The following is a 21,841-nucleotide window of genomic DNA, read 5'->3' as shown; positions in this document are numbered from 1 at the left end:
CGGAAAGGAATGTTGATGGAAAGGAAAGAAGGGGGGGGGGGGGGGCAAAAAGGGTAGTAGAAACAAATATTACCTAGGTACAAGGAAATGTCAAGGTAAAACAAACAACGTTGAAAAGATATCGAGAGATAGAAAGAAAGAGAAAGAGAGAGAGAGAGAGAGAGAGAGAGAGAGAGAGAGAGAGAGAGAGAGAAATAGAGTGGGGGAAGATTATAGATGGGAGGAAAAAATACAGAGAAAGCCGGGGTGAACATAAAGCTCTGATGTAATGTCACGTGAAAGAAACAGGATGGGGTAGAGAAATACTGAGAGAGAGAGAGAGAGAGAGAGAGAGAGAGAGAGAGAGAGGAGAGGAGGGAAGAGAAAGAGAGAGAGAGAGAGAGAGAGAGAGAGAGAGAGGAGAGGAGGGAAGAGAAAGAGAGGGAGAGAGAGAGAAAGAGAGAGAGAGAGAGAAAGATAGATAGATAGATAGGAGAGAGAGAGAGAGAGAGAGAGAGAGAGAGAGAGAGAGAGAGAGAGAGAGACCACAGTAGTTTTCCAATGAAACAAACTTACCGAGGGAAAGGGGGTCGAGTTGATGGAGCATAAATATTTGGCAAGAATGAGGGTAGACTAGGGAGAAAAACGGCATTTACAATACACACATTTCCACACAGACGCCATCTTCAAACAGATTTTAAAAAAAACAAAAAAAAAAAAAAACAGGCGTAATTTTTATTTAAATTATAATTATATTGTAAATCCGGGATCGCCAAAGAAACCGGCTGGTGAAAAACAAACAACCGGCGCAGAGTTGCTAGGACACACACATACAATTACGATATTATCTAACACTTTACCACTTTTCCACTTTACATCAAGCACCTGACCTGCCGGTTAAAACGGCTCATTCTGTCTGAAAACGGCGTAGGTTCGTAATTTTTTTTTTTTTTTTTTTTTTAATTAACGAATCATAATTAGGTTCAAAATATTGGATATGCATGTAGTGATCTTATTATAGTAATTCAGTTCACCGAGTATGAATGGTGATATTAACTTTAGTTCTAAAATTCGGTCAATATCATTTATCACCCGACCCAAGCCTTAGTGCAATGATAAAAAATAACGATACCGTGTCACAATGATTGCAAATAAATATGCATATATTCCATGAAAAATGCATTCTGCTCATTACGTGTCAGAGGTCACCAGTTTGTCGTGTGTAATCGAGATTTCATGTCATACTGTATATAGGAATATTACGCGCCGTTTTTTTTCTTCTTTCGTACCTGCACTTTCTATATTCCACTCGGAAAAAAAAGTCTCGGGGTAAAGAATTGTTGGACAAGTCAGGAATCATTGAACGGATCAAGATTATTATGAAGTAAAAATTATCCAGCAAAAATATAAAAAGGCGTAACGTCAGTGTATGCCAATACGAGTGGTCACGTATGCCTTAGTCAATATGTTTACTGGACAGTCAGAGATCACGGCACACGTATTTAAAAAAAAAAACAAAAAAAAAACACAAAAAAACATTCCCCCAAAGTAGTCCTTCAGAGCCCTATATATAGCCCATGTAGCCGGATTTTATTCCGGTTTCTATAGCGCTTGCTATCCTTTGGATATGGAGCTAATTGATCACAAAGTACTTTCCGTCATATCTAACAGATCCAGATACCCAATCACGAATGAATGGATCTCGATTCGCCCGGGATCAATCCAATTGTATGCGAGGCGAGTGCTCCCATCACCTGAGCTGTCGCCCCCTCCCACCCAATGTGAAACAGGATGGTGAAGATGGAAATGAAAGAGAAAAGTAGCTACAACCTGTTGCAATGTAATGAGCATTAACGAGTGAATATCTATGATACTGATACATATAAAGTATACCAGAACAGTATCTAAGTATAAATCATCATCATCAACAACAACAACAATATCGTCGTCGTCATGGTCATCGTCGCCTTTTCCGTTGCTTTCTCTTTATTTTTATTTTTTTTTAAATAATAAAATATGTTAAAACGAACAAAACAAACACAAAATCTTTCCAACATTAAAAATCAGGTCCACAGCCGTCTTTCGCAGAATCTACCAATACTTCAAACCCAAGAGAATCATTGAGAATGTTTTATATATCTTACAAATGACTCTTTATTACTGAAGTCACAAGTTATCTGGTAGGTCTTTTTCTCATGTACGGCCCTCTGTCTGGAACTCTCTTCCAATTTCTCCCTAAGAAAATGCAATACAGAATATACTATAAAGACAAACACTTAGACTTATTTTATTAGAAAATAGTAGATAGAGATTAAAACCAGTTTCTGTAAAATAATTTGTTTTGTTGTGTTTTTTTCTTTCTTCTATGTCCTATGTTTTTTGTATGGTATGTAATTGTAGCATTGCTTATTGTATTGAAAAGGCCCCCAGAGCCGTCGAATATGAACGGGCGCGGTATTAATGATCATCATCATCAGCAGCATTATTATCATTACTACATGCATTTTTATTATTATTATTATCATCATTGTTATGTACCAACCGCAGTACATAAAATAACTGACAGGGAAGACGCTCCTTGGTTGCCAATCATCAAGTAATTATTTATTCAAGCATTTTAAATCATAATATATCACAGACTTAGTAATATTAAACATGCAGTATAGAAATATACATAAACAGAAATATACGTTATGTAATATAACGTCAATGCACAAGTGTAGTTAACTAATGATACGAATGTAATGTATTCTATTGATATATTCGATTGTGACATTATTTAGAAATAACTACATGTAATTAAGTATATTATTCATGAAGTAAATTATTAGTTATTGCAAAGGGCAATAACTCAATAATAACAATACACCATAACACCTCCCTTCTAGCCTGAAGGATACTGAAGGTTTAACCATCAAAATATTAACATAGACACACATAATGTCCGCTTAAATACTATTTCAAAGTTAATTTGAAATTCTATGTTACACATCCAGAAGATCGCCGTTGCGATTAACATTTAAAAGTCCGTACGAACAATACTATTTCAAATGTCCGGCGATCACATACACTATATCAAGTCCATTTGACAGTCCATGCACTGGATTAATCTGTTACAAGAACGTGAGTCTCGTTGTCACAATTATAATATAACCACTATGTTAACTACCGTGGCGTGTGCGCAGTTGGTCGACGTGTCTTCTCAAAGTAGGACCATCCGGCACGATTTTCACATCGAACATTCGGTTTCCAATCACTGATGCTACAATCGCTGGCACCCACTTGTCCCTACGCCCCCTCTGAAAAGACAGGGCATAGCACTGGCTGTTCACTGTGAACTTAGTTTTCCTGGACGAGCGAAGATTTACACGGCTGTGGGGCAGGAGCACATCTATCTTCGCCCGTATCTGTCGACCAATCAGAAGTTCGCTTGGGCTATAGCCACTGCACAGGGGAGTTCTCCGGTACTGGATCAAGAACTCGTGTAAGGCCTCACTGGTACTGAGGCTGGACTTCCTTAGCGACATTTTAAACGACTGTACCAGTCTCTCAGCTGCACCGTTGGTCTCTGGATGATACGGGGCTCCCTGTAGGTGTTGAATACCCCGGCTCTCACAGAAACTGGCAAACTCAGCTGACGAGAAGCACTGCGCATTATCAGTGACGATGGTATGCGGGTAGCCAAAATGCGCAAAATCCTCGTCCAGCTTTTGAATTGTCGCCTTCGTGGTGATGGATGTCATCTGGTGGACACACGGATATTTGGAGTATGCATCCACCATCACGAGCCAGTTGTGTCCTTTGAAATTCACGGCGTGGTCGATATGGACACGTTCCCATGGTTTGTCGGGCATAATCCATGGCTGTTTTGGAGGCAAAGGTCGGGCCGCATCCATTTGACCTTCGTCACCGTCTTTACTCGTTGATGTTGACTTCTCTTCCGACAGGCAGACTTTATGTGGCCCTTAATGCCGCAGTGGTGGCAAAGGGCTTCCTTGTATCGACAGGCATCACTCGAGTGGTTCCCGAGGCACCGGTAGCATCGGGTTTTCTGGTTCCCGTTCTCCGCTGAATTTGATTTGCGGTTGATCTCTGGAGACGGTTCGTTATTCGCCGTGGGCAGCTTACGAGCCGGATTTCGATTGGGCTGGAACTTAAACACATCGGCATTTGATGTGCCGACCGTCTCTCTGGCAACTTTTCCAGCCTCCTCCACTTCTGCGGCGATTTGAATGGCTCGATTGAACGTCAGCTCGTCGTTCTTTACTTTAAACAAGGCTTTGACGATAGCCTCGCTGTTGATCGAGCAAACGAATCGAGTCCTCATTGCCTCGTCCAACGGGTCATTGATCGAGGCAAAATCACATGTAGCTGCCTCTCGCCGAATTCTCGCAGCTAATTCGTGGACAGTCTCTCCTGGCTTCCTTTCTGTTCGTGTCCAGAATTTGTAACGCTCCCGAACAACGAATCTTTTGGGGTTGAAATGGTCAACCATGTGATGCTCGATCTCATCCATCGATAATTCGTTGACGTCCTTGGGAGGAACGCTCTGTGAAGCCAGGTTTGCCAGCAGCTTGAAGATGGCACACGATTGGTTGGTGAGAAAAATCTCCGCAATCCTGTCCGATGGAATGGAGTTGGCCTTTACGAACGTCTGGAAACGTGACCAATAGTCCGTCCACAGCTCTGCGTTTGAATCAAACTCGCAGAACCTGGTGTTGGTCACTGACGACTTGGGACGATCCATCACCAAGGCCATTAACGTTTCCATCTGTTGACGCTGCAACTCCATCTGCTGTTGTTGTTGGGCCATCTGATCACGCAATAGCCCAATGAGCTCCTCGTTGGTCCATGCTGCTCGTGTAGTCATGACGATACGTCCAAAGCAGCCAATGAACGATCAGCAGGCCGATACGTCGCTCCGCTAGTTGGTTTTCCGTGCTGTCCGATACAGCAAAAAGTAGGTCAACAGTTTGACCCAGTTCCTCCTCGCACGTCTGACACGGCAAGGCAGGCTTGTCCTGATGAAAACGTCCAAAACCATCCAATGGACGGTCAGTAGGCCGATACGTCCGACTCCGCTGGTTGGTTTTCCGTGCTGTCCGATACAGCAAGAAGTACGTCACCCGTCCGACACGGCAGGTACTCCTCGCACGTCTGTCACGACAGGCAATCACGTCCTGATGATTCTTCCACATCTGTCACGACTGACAGTCACGTCCTGATGATTCTTCCACGGCTGTCAAGACTGACAGTCACGTCCTGATGATTCTTCCACGTCTGTCACGACTGACACTGACAGTCACGTCCTGGTGATTCTTCCAAGGCAGCCAATGGACGGCCTTCCCTCTCAGCAAGTCGAAACGTCGCAGTACATACACGTCCGACTCCGATGGTAAGTTGTCCTTGCTGTCCGATACAGCAAGATAAGTAGGTCACGGCAGGTTCTCCTCGCACGTCTGACACGGCAGAGCAGTCACGTCCTTTCCCTCGCTCGTCTAGCACGGCAAGGCAGGCAGACCCCCTCGCTCGTCTGGCACGGCAAGGCAGGCAGGTCCCCCTCGCTCGTCTGGCACGGCAAGGCAGGCAGGTCCCCCTCGCTCGTCTGGCACGACAGGGCAGGCTGGTCCTCCTCGCTCGTCTGGCACGGCAAGGCAGGCAGGTCCCCCTCACTCGTCTGGCACGGCAGGGCAGGCAGGTCCTCCTCGCTCGTCTGGCACGGCAGGGCAGGCAGGTCCTCCTCGCTCGTCTGGCACGGCAGGGCAGGCAGGTCCTCCTCGCTCGTCTGGCACGGCAGGGCAGGCAGGTCCTCCTCGCTCGTCTGGCACGGCAGGGCAGGCAGGTCCTCCTCGCTCGTCTGGCACGGCAGGGCAGGCAGGTCAAGGTGGGCGGACAGTCCCCTTCACACGTTCTTCCTTCGTCCGGAGGCAGGCCAGGGCCCGTCCTTCTTCGTCCGGAGGCAGGCCAGGGCAAGGCTAGTCCTTTTTCGTCCGGAGGTAGGGCAGGGCTCGTCCTTCTTCGTCCAGAGGCAGACCAGGGCAAGGCTCGTCCTTCTTCGTCCGGAGGTAGGGCAGGCAGTCCCCTTCGTGGGTTGGCAGTCCTTAAAAGGACTATGATTTCATGTGACCCACAGCTGGAATCCTCGTCGCCACTGTTATGTACCAACCGCAGTACATAAAATAACTGACAGGGAAGACGCTCCTTGGTTGCCAATCATCAAGTATTCAAGCATTTTAAATCATAATATATCACAGACTTAGTAATATTAAACATGCAGTATAGAAATATACATAAACCGAAATATACGTTATGTAATATAACGTCAATGCACAAGTGTAGTTAACTAATGATACGAATGTAATGTATTCTATTGATATATTCAATTGTGACATTATTTAGAAATAACTACATGTAATTAAGTATATTATTCATGAAGTAAATTATTAGTTATTGCAAAGGGCAATAACTCAATAATAACAATACACCATAACAATCATCATCATCATCATCATTATTATTATTATTATTATTATTATTATTATTATTATTATTATTATTATTATTATTATTATTATTATTATTATTATTAATTATTATTTATTATTATTATAGCCCCATCAGTATATTTTCATAACTTATCCTCGTCATCATCATTTTTATTACGGTTGAGACGTGGCCCATTAAGCGTGAGTTAATCCGACTCCAGTGGGAAATTCGAGACCGGATGTTTGCTCTATCTACTTTATCGAAATCCAATTAGTAAACCCCACCCCATATGCCACTGTCAGCGTAATGCGGTCAGACCAACGTGTATTTATTTACTGGTATCATAACCCAAATTGTTATGGCCTCGTAGTTGTCATGGAAATACTCTGAAACCAACCCATAAATAACAATGTGAAATTGAATGTCAGCTTCAATTTAATATACGAAAACGGACAAAATGAACGTTTCGGGTTTCCCCTTTATCAACAAAACAGGATGAATGAAACACTACAGACGAATGAGATAATGTGGTAGTGGCGTTGTTAACAACTCAAAACATTGTCCACTACAAGTGTTTAAAAGAAAAAAAAAGCATAATTGTTATCTGACCTGCTTATGTGATCTACTCGGTTAGAACCTATCCCATGGTATAGATGGAATGCGGTTGGCGACATTCAAGTGTCATTTTTTTAATGTATTTTCAAGACAGCCAGAGAGTTGGTCAGTTATCGGGAAGCCCGGTTTATTTAACAGCCTATAAATGTTATTGGTGGGGGTGGGGGGGGGGGGGGCAGTATTCGACAGTTCAGTTATTAGAGCAGTCGCCACACAAGCAAAGGGGCAGTCAGTCATCGGTCACGGGTTCAGTTGAGGTTCGTGTTTTATGATTTTGTTTTGTTTCCTTTTTGTTGGGGCGTGTTTGTTTGCTGTTGTTGTTTTGCTTTCTTTTCCGCGACCCTTCAAAAGTGGCTGGATACCTGGATCTGCTAATAACTAATACCATAATATGAGATGGACAGCAAACGATTGTTAGCACCATAACAAAATCCGCCGTTCGAGTCGAGTAAGGTTACAGAGGTAAAGCACCCAAGGATGCGACGTCAGGGGCTAGGGTTTTAATGTTTTCTGTCACTTGTTCGTTCATTGGCGAAACACGAAACAGTATGGGCATTATTTCTGACATACGTCGTTGTGTCCAATGCATGTTTCTCGTAGCTAAACGCTTTCAAAATACGGTCAGAAATCGTGAATTCCCGACGAGCAGCAATTTCGTCGTGACCGTTACATATTTAAATAAATATAAGAAGAGAGGATATGACAGCTAGTACAGGTAATGACCGGAAAGAGGGTCAATAATAATAATAATAATAATAATAATAATAATAATAATAATAATAATAATAATAATAATAATAATAATAATAATAATAATAATAATAATAATAAAAATAAAAGACCGGACGACATAAAATGCAAGACAGGCACAGCTGGTCGTCAGTCTGACAAACAGGAACATACAGACAGACTGAAGTACATTTATACAGAAATATATACAGAGCTAGAGAGACAGGCGGTCAGGAAAAATTATATATGCCTACAGCAGACAGATGGGAAGAAATTAGATGACCTTGTCCTTCTCTATAAACCGTGAAACTTCTTGTGACCCATCGCGTCAATCTGGTTTTATGTCCGAATGAAGCAGATTTCTTTTAAAATTCAATTAAAAAGTCAAAATGTCAGAATTCAGAAATTTGGCTTTTTCAGTTTAAGAAATAAAACGCACTCTCCTCAATAAATCCACTTGCTTTTAACTCAAATTTTATGAATCGAGCTTAAAATTAAATTTCTAGAGTCTAGGAGTAACCAGGACGTAATACCGTATTGAGTCGAACGGCCACAATTACCAGGCTGTCTCGCAAGATGCACGTTCACCACACGTGAAATCCTGAGTCGTCAGCTTTGCCGGTGGACAGTCAGTCCCTGCGCGCCGTGTGGCAGCAGTAGTAGTTGTATCGTAGTGGAAGAAAAATCGATAATCCTGAACGGATTGGCATCCATGATGATGACGACGGCGATGATGATAATAATAATAATAATAATACACAATAATAAGAATAGCATCGGCTTGTCTATTCCAGTCTAGCGGTCAGATCTCAAATCCAAGATGATTGGCAGATAGGTAATAATAAGGGAGATGATAAGGATTGTGTTAGTCCCAGATCGGTAAGGGATTAGACAGCGGCTGCTGATAATGATGATGGTGATGCTAAAGGGATTATTTACCTTCATATTTGACAAAAATCAATCAGGATATTTCTAAACTTTCATATAAATATCTTTTTAATCATTTTATCAAAGGGACCTGTTTTGTTTCAATTTTAAAGAACAAATTAGAGATTATTATTATCTATGTCAATTCTATTTTTTTAACAAATAGATTGTTAACAATAATAATTTTAACATAATAATAATACGTAGAGAATAAGAAGATAAGAAAGGAAGAGAAGAAGAAGAAGAAGAAAGAAGAAGAAGAAGAAGAAGAAGAAGAAGAAGAAGAAGAAGAAGAAGAAGAAGAAGAAGAAGAAGAAGAAGAAGAAGAAGAAGAAGAAGAAGAAGGAAGAGAAGAAAAGAAAGAAGAAGAAAAGAAAGAAAAGAAAGAAAGAGAAGAAGAAGAAGAAGAAGAAGAAGAAGAAGAAGAAGAAGAAGAAGAAGAAGAAGAAGAAGAAGAAGAAGACACGATAATATCCCATCTAAATAACTCATAAAATTTGTACGTAGAACACACGCGCATAAAAATCAACAACACTGACTTGTTAGTATGCTTGATATTATTACTAGCTAGGGGTTAATCTATTCATCTAATTTATTTTTTTTAATCTTTCGAAGTACTCATCGTGTGGCAAATCGCTACAACGCTTTGCCATAAGACAGATGGGTCGGCCGCGTGCTGTTAGTAGTGTCTAATAACAACATTGTTTGAAGCTGGATGAGTATGAGAAAAAAAAAATCGCTCAGGAATATAAAAGGTTTGGGCTATGTGATAAACTTTGTAAAACTTTTAAATAATTAAATGTAGGCAGGTATGCCTGACTGAAGAGCACAAAATGGGCCTGATGTGACATGGTGATAGCTGGAACGATCAGAAAAAATCAGATCGAGGTCTCAAGTTGCGTTGACGGGCCTAAGAAAGTATAATGCGCATTAATTGAGCCACTGATATGAGGTGACACAGCTATTCTCGACAATTTTCTGAAACATTTTGACCAAGAAAAGGGCAACAATTTATTGCAGCATGGCGTAAACCGCCGTGATTTTATATATATTTAAATGAGCTTAAAATTTAAAATTGAGCTTTACATAGCGCAATATCCACTAAATGTGCACAAAGCGCTTTATAAGGGGTCCCTGGTCAACAGCAACATTTAACATGTAGGACGGGACATGACGCCTGTTAGACGATATTACAATTTTTCGGACCAAGACAACGCTGTTAACGGCCAGGTACTAATTTTACACCTGAGTACGGTGAGAGAATGTGAGCAAAGGGCCTTTTCCAAGAACTCAACTATGCGCCGAGCGCGAGGCTCGAACCCAGGACCTTCCGATCCGAAAGCGAGTTCATACCACTAGACCACATAGCCGCATTAACTACTCTGTTTTATTTTGGTTTCTTTCCTTCGTAGGTCAAATTTAACAATTACACCGCAGGATCAATCATCCAAAATCCTTACCATCTGTTGGCCAATCCGTGTCAAACCGGCAATCCATACTCTATTCAAGGGCGGACATTTAATATTATATCGTTGTATGTCGCATCACTTTATTGACAAACATTGTGTGTTCTATCTTCTAGTCTAATGTTTACGCCGTGTGCATATGTATATGTGTGTGTGTGTGTGTGTGTGTGAGAGAGAGAGAGAGAGAGAGAGCGAGAGAGAGAGAGAGAGAGAGAGAGAGAGAGAGAGAGAGAGAGAGAAAGCGAGAGAGAGAGAGAGAGAGAGAGAGAGAAATTATTGATATATGATAACAATCTAGGCCAAGTTCAAGTAGATCTCGATACCGTGCCAAAATGATGTCAACGTATGTGCACTTATTTTTAGGTCTGATAATTTCTTATGGGCTCCTTGTTGTAATGGAAATCTCAAAATATGACGCAAAATATTGCCCATTACAACAATGGTGAACTAGGCCCATAAGTACGTTCGGAATGCAGACCTGCATATATGTGTACAAGTCGGTGTCAACCATTAATAAATAATAACAAAACAAAAAAATTGTTGGTACAAAAGGTTGTACGCATCCTCCAAATGCCAAACGTGGCTAAAAATATATTTCTATAAATAAAGATAGTAACAAAACCGAGAGTAAAAACGGGATTGAAAAGGTCATCGCAGCTAGCTACGCAACAGTATGATCAACTATGCCACAACTCTGTAGTGTCACACAAAGAAATAAAAACACTACAGTTTGCGACCACAAAAAAAATATATATATATAAATAAATAAATAAAAATCAAAAAAATCATTGGATCACCATTGTCTGTTTTATTCAAAGCATTTGACGAGTGTAATAGACCTATAACTAAATTTGATATACTTTTTAAATCTCAAGTTGACGCCGTTTCCATGGATATAGATTGCAATACCTTCGGCCGCGGTGTAGAAAAATTGGTCTAGTATTCAACGGTGTCCTAGAACACCGTAGAAAAGCCTGCGTTTCATGAATTGCTTTAAAATCTTTTGTCAAGCCCATAAAAATGATTTCGGTTATCAGACCTGCCAGTGTGTGCTCATAGCTAGTAGTAGTAGTAGTAGTAGTAGTCGTAGTAGTAGTAGTAGTAGTAGTAGTAGTAGTAGTAGTAGTAGTAGTAGTAGTAGTAGTAGTAGTAGTAGTAGTAGTAGTAGTAGTAAAAGAATTCAATTATCTCTCTAAAAATATAGTAGTGGTAGTAGTAGTAGTAGTAGTAGTAGTAGTAGTAGTAGTAGTAGTAGTAGTAGTAGTAGTAGTAGTAGTAGTAGTAGTAGTAGTAGTAGTAGTAGTAGTAGTAGTAGTAAAATAATTCAATTATCTCTCTAAAAATATAGTAGTGGTAGTAGTAGCATTAGTAGTAGTTGTAGTGTAGAAATAGTAGCAGTAGTAGTAGTGGTTGTTGTTGTTGAAGTAGTAGTAATTTGTTAATGTTGTTGCTGTAGCAGCAGGACGACGTGACGATGATGTATGGATTATTGAGTGAAGCTAAGCAAAAATATAAACATTTATTTTTTAATGGTGGGAATGTCCCAGATTGTCTCCATTTACAAGATATCTAGTACCACGTAATGTAAGCTGGCACAGATAGGTGACACATCAGAACCTCTATTTGAAAACAGGAGTTGACAATTAGAACTATCCTTCCGTCCAATCCTACGGTTTGGGTGTATAGTTGTTACCATCATCGTCATTAGTATTATCAGTGGACTAGAAAACAGATTTGACGAGTGTGTCATCCCTAAAAGTGTTGTAAAGTGCATGGCCTTACGCAACGGACACTGTATTTATATAGAGAGATGACGAATTCATGAACACCTTAGACGAGTCAAAGTTTTGATGACTTCACAAAAAACTAATGAGTATTGTTGTCATCACCATCACCCCCTCTCCCCCCCCCCCCACCACCACCACACACACACACACACACATATTCTGACTTGAGGACTGAGTAAAAATCAATACGCATCTGAAACACACAGCTAGATAGCAGATTCCACTTGTGTAATGAAATGGACGTAAATGTGTGAATTAATAACAATCGATAGATGTTAATACTGAAGCAGTTCTTGAAGCGCGCGTTGTACCATAAAGGTCTTTACTCCTCAACGCAAAGCCGCGAAAAATCAAGTCCGATCATGACCGTGATCACAAACGACGGAATGCATGACAGGCGACACACTTCGATCTTTACCGATCACTCAGCACATGTGTTGAGGTTGTAGTACCTACCCATTATCGCATGTCACAAGAACAGTGAATAGTGTGCAGTGTGTTTGTTGGTGCCATGGCCATACACACATGGCTGGAACAAAAGCACGGCGGTTGAGGGACGTTATCCCATACATAATATTATAATGCATGCTACACTGAACTGGCAGTAAGAAAACACTGTCTAAAAGAATGCAACGTATACGAATGAATGGCGCCTACAATCACAACATAAAAGACATAAAACAATATTATTAAAACATGGACGAATCTATTTACAACTCTCCTCTACAGGCGGCACTCAGCTATTTTATTATCATATACACTTTCAATTCGCAAAAGAGATACTGACGCGGGGATGGGTGGGGGTGGTAGATCGACAGAATCAATAAACATCCACATGATTTTTTCAAAACGCCCCCAAAAGTATACATTTGTAATGTTGATGTGAATGTACAGTGATATCTACAGATTGGGGACATCTAATAGAGAGCAATATCAAAAAATTAATAAATATATATATATTTTTTAAATAGTGGAGTCAAGTATGCAGTACCCCTCAAAGCCTCTGAAGTTTCGAGGGGATAAAAGTATCTTAAACTTAAAGTCAAAGATTAGTAATTGTAGCCTACACAATGCCGGTAAGAGAGACAATGAATGAAGAATAAAGTGCATAAAATGGCTTCTCTAAGCAGAGGCGTTATCACCATAATGGGACAATGCCAACCTCGTATAATTTATTTTTAAATGCCATTTCTCTTTTAGTCTTAAGCTAATCTGAAACACATGCAGTATATTGTGTCAGTGAAATTGGCTTCAATTTTAATATATAACTGACAACTTTTTCTTTTTAGCAACCAGTCTTAGATTCCCTGATGTTGTTATTGCTCCTGCTGTGCGATTAGAAATTCACTTTCATAAAGTGAGTCTAAAATTTGAAATAATTGCCAAGAATTACAAAATTTGAAAGCAGTTGAAATTGGGTTTTCGAAAATCATGTCTCTGCTAACCACTTAGACAAGTATTTTCAATTTAAAATGAGCACCACACACACACAAAAGCTATTGGATCACATCATTGAACATGTCCTTTTCGGTTTTTTTGTTTTTTTTTCACAACTGAATTCAAACTGACAGATTCAGAAAGGGTTAAATAGGAAGAGTTTTGGGGAATTTGTCAAGAAAGAAAAAATTAATTATGAACATTTGATACAAAATAATTCCCATCGGATTTCCTTTGAGCTAATTAATGAGCAATTCTGTGTACGTCTTACTTTTTCCAATTCATCATATTATGCCAATACAAAAATATTAAATTATTAGATCCATTTGAACAGTTATCCTCTAAAAAAGAAGAATATTCCCATTTATAATGCAATACTCACAATAGTTTTCAAAAGGTGGCAGATTGATTATAAATCTTACCCTGAGCTATACATTTCTTCTGTCATTTGTACCAATAAAATGAACAAAAGTTCTATGTAGTATGTATGTGTGCAACTCATTTAAACTAGTACTCAAAAACCGAAAAGAAAGACAATAAATAATAATCAGATCGTTTCAACAATGGAGGCTCATATTAGCACTGATTTTAATATTAACTAGGAGTTGACAAGGTGGCATACAAAATTGCAGGATACCTTACATAACACAAAAGATAAAGATGTCTTGCAATTTGTGAAATAGCTAATGCCTATCTAGCATGTCTGTCTTGAACATGATTTTAAATAAGTAATGTTTGAAATCAACTTGGTTTATTGTGTGTGTGTGTGTGTGTGTGTGTGGGAGGGAGAGATAATATTGACAACCATCTCAATATGTTTAAGATATAATTTATGAAAAATGGACAGTACCATACGAATGTAATAAAAAAAATTATTTACTTACCAAAAATGAAAATCACAGCTTGAATTGTAACAGCAGAAGAGTGAGAATAATATGTATCCAATCTATGGTTGTTTTAAACACTTGCACAAAAGAATTGTCCATGACATTTCTCAAGAAATAAAAAAAGACACTTTTATTGTCCTCCACACATCAACATGACGTCACAAGAACGTTGCACTGAAAAAGCATTCAAAAATTCATGGAAAATTTATTCAATTATCTTCATCTTATGCAAGATATTACAGTATACATGTAAATAACACAGTAACACTGTTTTGTTTGGGATTTTTTCAAACGATTCCTATTACGATTCTTCTGCTACAAAATGCACAGACAAATAAAAACAAAATTGCCAGCATGATAGTATTAGAAAAATAAATAAATGAAGTTTTGATTTCCACTATACGACTACATATAACATAACTAGTATAATTGCATTGAAATCTTAAAGAATAAATCTCAACAGAAAACAATGAAATGTTACAATTTAAAGCTTTGAACCATAATAGCTTTATTTTTATAAATAGGTGTCCTACAAAATATAAATGGTTAAAAAAAAACGCATCAAAACTAATTTCACGAATCTGTCATATTTTTATAACAATACCTCCTATTACTATTATTCTCATTTTAATGGCACTACATGTTGAAAACAAATTCTAATTAAGGTCTGTAAATATTTATCAATGAAGCTGATACACTGAACAATATTAATCTTCATTCAACATGCAATTTAAATTCAATTTCATCTTCACGAATATCTTCAGACAAGAGGAATAGACATTGATATACATCCATGAATACATGGTGACCATCTATAACAGGCTGTTTTAAATGTGACAAGCCACATATTGTCATGCCCCAGCCATCCAAATTTCTTAGATCCTGTCTGCTTTGGATTCAATTATATTTGAAGCTTTGTGGTCTTGTGGTATGATACTCGCCTTCAGACCAACAAGATCCTGGTTCGAGACCCACTCTGGGTGGCGCAAAGTTGAGTCTTTGGAAAAGACTTGCTATTCACTATTCACATTCTCTCTCCATACTCAGATGTAAAATGAGTACCTGGCCAGTAACAGCATTGTCTGACTAAAAAAAAATTGTAATAGTAACTTATAGGCGTCATGTCTCATTCAGCATTTGTTACTGTTGGCTTGGGAACCAAGGAAAAGGTTCTGAGCACATTGAATGGATATCGCACTATGTTTAAGCTCATGTATTTATAAGGTATTTCAAATGGAAGGGATATCAAGAGAAGTACCTTGAAAATTCAAAGAAACATAATAATCATAACAATGCAATTTATTTATATAGCGCCCGTCCCATACAATATAGCTCTATGTGCACAATTTATATGGTATGCAAAAAACGTTTTTAATAATATTACTCAGAATCAGTATAGCTAAAGCGCAGATTGTATGGCAGAGAATTCCATACTGTTGGGATTGGGCAATATAAGGTTCAGTCTTTTAATTTTTGTGTTCTCCCTTTTTGTGGTGCGCAAAAGATGCTGATAACATGATCTTAAATTATGAGATGGGATAATATAATAACTCATAAAATCCTTCAGCCTTCAGATAAAAATGTGAACAATCATTCTTAGAGTTAAAATACACAGCCGTTTATTACACTAGAAATCTTTCACTTTAGTTTACTACCGCCTCACCCCCCAATGGGAACGACCCACCGTCGATGACGGGGAGACCACCGTGTGGTTACGTCATAACAGATGTCCAGAACGTGAGAACTGGCCTATATTTATCCCTGCCGGTAGAATGCACCGCTTGGATTTCATTGTCAGTCGGCTATAGGACAGATTTCGTAAAATCGTTCATTTTTACACTGCAATTGCTGACCATACACTTCTATATTTTTCTATTTTATATGGATATAACGGCCACATTTTCATCTTCAAGACGCAATTATTTTCATTGATATCAAGAAATGGTGAGTATACTTTATTCTTTCTTGAAAAATGTATATTTTTCTATTTAAAATTAACCAGAAAAATATTTTTAATTGTTTAAAAAATTCAAATTGATGTTATCTGAGTTTTGTTACCCTAACACATGGTAGTAAATATAAGAGTAATAATCTACTTTTAATATAGCATTTATTTCACCGATTTGTAATGACAGGTTTCTGCACAATGAATGTGTAAACACACCTTGTCTAATTCTTTGTTGGCTAACAAAATAGTCCCGTATTCAGACAAACTCCAGAGACATAAGAACACGAGTCCAATGGTGATGATAACGTTGTTGTTGTTGTTTTATGGTGATGATGATAGCGCAGTAATAGTAGTAATCGTAGTAGCAGTAGTAATAGTAGTAGTAGTAGTAGTAGTAGTAGTAGTAGTAGTAGTAGTAGTAGTAGTAGTAGAAGTACACACACACACGAGAGAGAGAGAGAGAGAGAGAGAGAGAGAGAGAGAGAGAGAGAGAGAGAGAGAGAGAGAGAGAGAGGTGTGGTGTGGTGTGTGTATAAAACTCATGAACGCACATTTTTAGCACGGAACGATTGTTATTGCATTGAACTTTGAACCTATAACTTTCACACCGATTTGCCATTCCGTCTTCACGATTCGCACCTTCCCTCGATATTCTTCTACATCGCCCGTTGATACAGTCAACGGGCGTGAGAAAAGAGGGTAGATAGAGATATTATGACATCATCAAAAAGCGATGTAATCAAAGGTGGCGGATGATTGTGTAACATCAAAAGCCCGGTGGACTGCGCAACAAGGCCGAAGTTTCGAGGGGATATGTGATTTGGGTGGGAGGGGCTTATTTGACTTTGCCGATGACCGACTGGTGGACGATTGAAATTATAATTGTCCTTTTTCAGCAGCCAATTGGAAATGGGTAATTGTAAATATCTGATTGGCACTCCATGGATAGAAAGCAGTTTGGAGGTCATGAGATGAAATTGCTGGAGACGTGGAGTAAAGTTGAAATGAATTGAAAGTAATTTGGGGAGTTGTCTAGGTGTCAAATAAGACTCTCGCAGAGCGGTGATAAATCAATTTTTTTGGCCGCAAATGCTACAGTAAACTTCTTTCTCTATCTTATTTTTGCTAAAAATATTTCAGAGTAGGTATATAGGCGGATTTCATTTTGAATAACGGGCATTTAGAACTATATTTTAAAGGAAAATTATTACGTTATTATTATTAGCAGGCATCTAGGCGATCACTATCGTATTATTACTAACAATCAATAATATTATTATAACTCTTATTATTACAAGTCTTCTTCTTCTTATTATTATTATTATCATCATCATCATCATCATCATCATCATCATTATCAATAATAACTAATGATTTTTTTTTCTTTACTCAGATGAATGGTCATACTGAAAACAAGCATTGTCTCAATGCAAATGGACTCTGCCGAATAAGCTGTGAAAGGGCTCAAATGAGATATGTGGTTAAAAACATTTCATGCAAACTGCTCCAGAATTAGCAAGTGAAGTTCCACCGGTGAAAAAAAAGAAAACAGAACGTTGGTTGATTAATTAGATGCTGTTTCTGTGACATGTAACAATCAGCTGTTCCTTAAAATAATCGTGAGGTTTACGGATGTTAATAAAAAGTATAAAAATATGTTAAGATCTATACAAAGTTCAGAGGAATACTTATAACTTATTTTTACCTATGATTGTCAATTTATTTAAAAATAACAGTTCATTTTGATTATCTGATCATTAATTCCCCCCCCCCTTCCCCTCCTTTTCAATGCGTTTATCACGATTTTTTATTGTCAAAAAATGGATATTATTTATTTTTTACTATTATTATTATTATTATTATTATTATTATTATATAATATAATAATAATAATAATAATAATAATAATAATAATAGTAATAATAATATTGTTATTATTACAGTGGTGATCAAGAGTAAGATAAATACACTGATATTTTATGATTATTACTAGTATTAGTATTACATCGATATCACGTGTTTCAACTGATTCACAATGATCATTTCTGTTATCCACGATGCTTCGGTTGTTCAATAAGCAGACCATTTTCAACAAATTTCCATTTTAAATAGTATTAGCTATCTGGTCGGCGTCCTTTTTTTTTTGTCGCGGCACTGGAGAGAGAGAGTAAGTGCGTGTGTGTTGGTGTACATAAAACTAATTTATGCAACGTTTTACCACGAAATAATTTTCATTTTACCACCTCAGTTTGATCTCTCATCAGTTCTCTCTGACAACTGAACTTTGAACCTATAACTTTAACACAGCTACGTCATTCCATCTTCACGATTCGCACCTCAACGCGATATTCTTTTATGTTGACTCGTGGCACAGTCAACGGGGTTGAGAGAAGAAGATAGACATTGAGTGACATCATCAAAAGCGATGTGATCAAAGCTGGCGGATGGTTGTGTAACATCAAAGACCAGTGACTGGTCTACAAGGCCTATCATATTCGTGGGTATGTGTGATTTGAGTAGGAGGAGCTTTCTTGACTTTGCTGATGACCGAGTGGTGGACAATTGAAATTAGAATTGTCCTTATTCAGCAGCCAATTGGAAATGGGCAATTGTAAAAAGCTGATTGGACGCTCCATGAAAAGAAAGCAGTTTGAGGGACATGAAAGGAAATTGCCGGAGAGCGTGGAGTGGGGAGGAGTAAATTATATTGAATGAATTGATAGTAATTTGGGGCGTTGGGAAGTTAAATAAAACTCTCGGAGGTGATGAGTCAATTCTTTGGCCGCAAATGATTCAGTAATATTCTTTATTCTTTCTATTTTTAATTCCTTTCTGTCAGGGGGACATATAGGCGAATTCCATTTTTTTTAAAACGGGCATTTCGAAAGCTATTTTAAAGAGAAATTATTGCGTTTTTCCGAAATTAGCAGGCGTTTAGGTGATAGCCACTATATTATTTTCATGAAAATGATCATTATCATCATCATCATCATCATTATTATTATTATTATTATTATTAATTATCGTCATAATTATTATCATTATTATTATTATTATTATTATTATTATTATTATTATATAGTTTAGATCTATACAAACGTCAAAGGAATGCATATTACATATCTTTTCCTAAGAATTGTCAATTGCCATTACTAAAACCAGTTCGTTTTGATCATTTGATCAACAAAGCCCTACAATTCGGTGATCACGCATTTTTTTATTGCTGTCAAAAAAGGATATTGCTGTACAGGTGAGCGGATATCTCAACAATGCTCCATTACAAAACGACTTTGATTATATATTTCTACTCTGTGAATATTGATGATTATTGCAGTAATTCTCATTTATTTGTATAAACTCAGATAACTATGTAATTTTTGATTATATCGTTTGAAGTAATTAAAATTTCTGACCCATTTTTATGGTTATTTCCTATAAAATCTAATCCCAAATGATCTACTAAAATTATATCAAATAAAAGTATGTAAACCACTTGTTATGACTCTAAAATATCTTATTGCAACCTCTAATAGCATCTTTACTACACTACTTTGGACTTGAGAAAAAAATCATCAAAATAGGAAAAATTGCTCAGTCTCCCTTTCGTCACAGGCCGTGACTCGCCATCTGTTATGAACGAGCGTCCGGCAAAATTTACCTGTCGAACTAAAGTGAAAGCAGTAAACGGCCGTGAATATAGCATTGCAATTTTATAATCAACTCTAGCTATATAAATATAACAGGGATTTGGCCCTAAAAGGGTGGGCCTTCCCTTCAAAGACTTTCTCAAATGTAAAATTTTGGGGAGGCCTTCCGAAAGCTCATCATGCTAAGGAAAACAACCCAAATATTCCCTCACCTGACCCTAAGAAAAAAATCTAGTACCTTTAACTAACCCTAATAATAATAGGAAAAACAAACACCCCAGCACCTATACTAATATCTATAAATGACTATCCCTAATAGAAAAAAAATCCTCCGACCTCGAGCTAACCCTAATAGAAAAAAAAACAAAAAAACTTGGACTGCTTTCATACTTCACAAGACAAAATGGCAGAGGAAAACCAAACCTAAAACAATGGTCTAAGTCTAAACGTTCACGAATCTATCAAGATGTGTTCTAGAGTTTTTAAAATGCTTATAAATATTGACAAATAAATAAACACATGACAAAAAAAAACAACAACCCCACGGTGAAAATACAAATTGAAAGAAATTTGAGCTTCCAGAAGGCCTCCCAAATTTTGGCTGTGACCTGTTTTGATTCTCAGCTACCTCGATGTAAAATTTAATCAAATCCGTATTTAAATATTTAGACTAACTTAATCGCGAGAGTGCTGTTTTAACACATTTGATTCGCATGAGGATAGAAAATAATGTAATTACTATAACTGAAATAATATTATGAAGTTCACGATTTCTCTCTCTCTCTCTCAGTCTCAGCCTCAGGAGAGGCTGAATCCAAGTGATAGGCCCTGAGGCTGAGGCAATAATTCAATCGAAATTTGACATCCAAAAGTATTGCTTTTAAACCTTGCCATCATTATTATTGTGAAATAAAACGTATAGATTATACATAATACTTATTTTCGTAATATGACGGAGGATGAAGTGAGAGTATCTGTAGCATTATTGATTAAGCTGACTAACCGATCTTATTTTGCTGAGACAGGTCAAGACTTCCCCGTTCGAGGTTACTCAGTCTTGTCATTGTTGACAAACAAAATCAATAAAATGCCCTCGATATAAAAATGTGAAAATGAAATATGTACTCACAAGAAGCTAACCAATAGTATCCTAAACATTATATTGGGAAAAAAATCAAACAATAACTAAATGCAAGGGACAATGCAAGACAAATAAACAGTTGCTTGTCCTCAATGCTCCGGATAATGTCACTGAACGTGCATTCCTTCCAGTCGGTTCATAGAATGATGGCCTCACATTCTCGGTCAAGTTTCGAGAGGTCGAGGCTGTTGAAACCCAGCCAATGAAATCCGCGGAAATAGAGAACACCCCTAAAATAAATGACTCCGCGTACATACCGAGATCAATGATTGAGCCAACGATTTTTGGTTGAACTACCCCTTCCCTTCCCCAAACAATCTTTGCAAGAGGAAGGGCCGAAGAAAAGGAAGAGGAGTGACATACAAATACAAAGCATAATAGTCTTTGACTATAAAACTGTTTTAAATCAATCCCTTTATCTTTGTATTTTGCTCTTTCATCGAAATGAGTTGATTTCAGAAAATCTCTCTCTCTCTCTCTCTCTCTCTCTCTCTCTCTCTCTCTCTCTCTCTCTCTCTCTCTCTCTCTCTCTCTCTCTCTCTCTCTCTCTCTCTCTCTCTCACCCCCCCCCCCACACACACACACAGACCACACGCATACACACACGAGTTGTGTCGTCGCAATGAACAGCAAAAGATCTTTAAAATAGGTACTCTGAAATCAAATTAGTTGAAAAGTGCCAGAGGACAATAAAGAATAAAACTTTGCGGCGATGATGATTCGAACCTACGACCCAACTGTTACGGCAACTCCGCCTGGCCATGAGAGGGATGCTCTACAATCGAGGCCTAA

The 21,841-nt window shown here is 38.1% G+C and overlaps 2 protein-coding genes across 3 annotated transcripts in view; both read right to left on the bottom strand.

Annotated features, from left to right (window-relative positions):
- The window catches only part of LOC144972573 (protein FAM13A-like), a 75,546-nt gene extending 54,316 nt beyond the window's left edge, over nucleotides 1-21,230 (bottom strand). The window contains exons 1-2 of one of the 2 annotated variants that reach the window (XM_078913941.1): nucleotides 21,038-21,230; nucleotides 14,311-14,487 (exon numbers count right to left, since the gene is read on the bottom strand). The gene's annotated coding sequence lies outside the window, so the exon portion shown is untranslated. The remainder of the gene's footprint in view (nucleotides 1-14,310; nucleotides 14,488-21,037) is intronic. The other variant, XM_078913940.1, reaches the window with a different exon arrangement.
- On the bottom strand, nucleotides 3,788-4,792 carry LOC144973882 (uncharacterized). The gene has a single exon (XM_078916768.1). It carries the CDS (start codon nucleotides 4,790-4,792, stop codon nucleotides 3,788-3,790), a length of 1,005 nt encoding a protein of 334 aa, XP_078772894.1.
- Nucleotides 21,231-21,841: the final 611 nt, after the last annotated feature.

Source organism: Berghia stephanieae, chromosome 5 (assembly GCF_034508935.2).
Source record: "Berghia stephanieae isolate SIO BIC M18660-M18661 chromosome 5, UCSD_Bste_1.3, whole genome shotgun sequence".
NCBI classification, from domain to species: Eukaryota; Metazoa; Mollusca; class Gastropoda; order Nudibranchia; family Aeolidiidae; genus Berghia; species Berghia stephanieae.
The sequence above is the reverse complement of the archived record's forward strand: the minus strand, read 5'-3'. Positions and strand labels throughout refer to the sequence as shown.

What these genes read in the sequence shown, in the direction of transcription:
- LOC144973882 (XM_078916768.1), bottom strand. Translation starts at nt 4,792, where the DNA reads ATGGCCCAACAACAACAGCAGATGGAGTTGCAGCGTCAACAGATGGAA.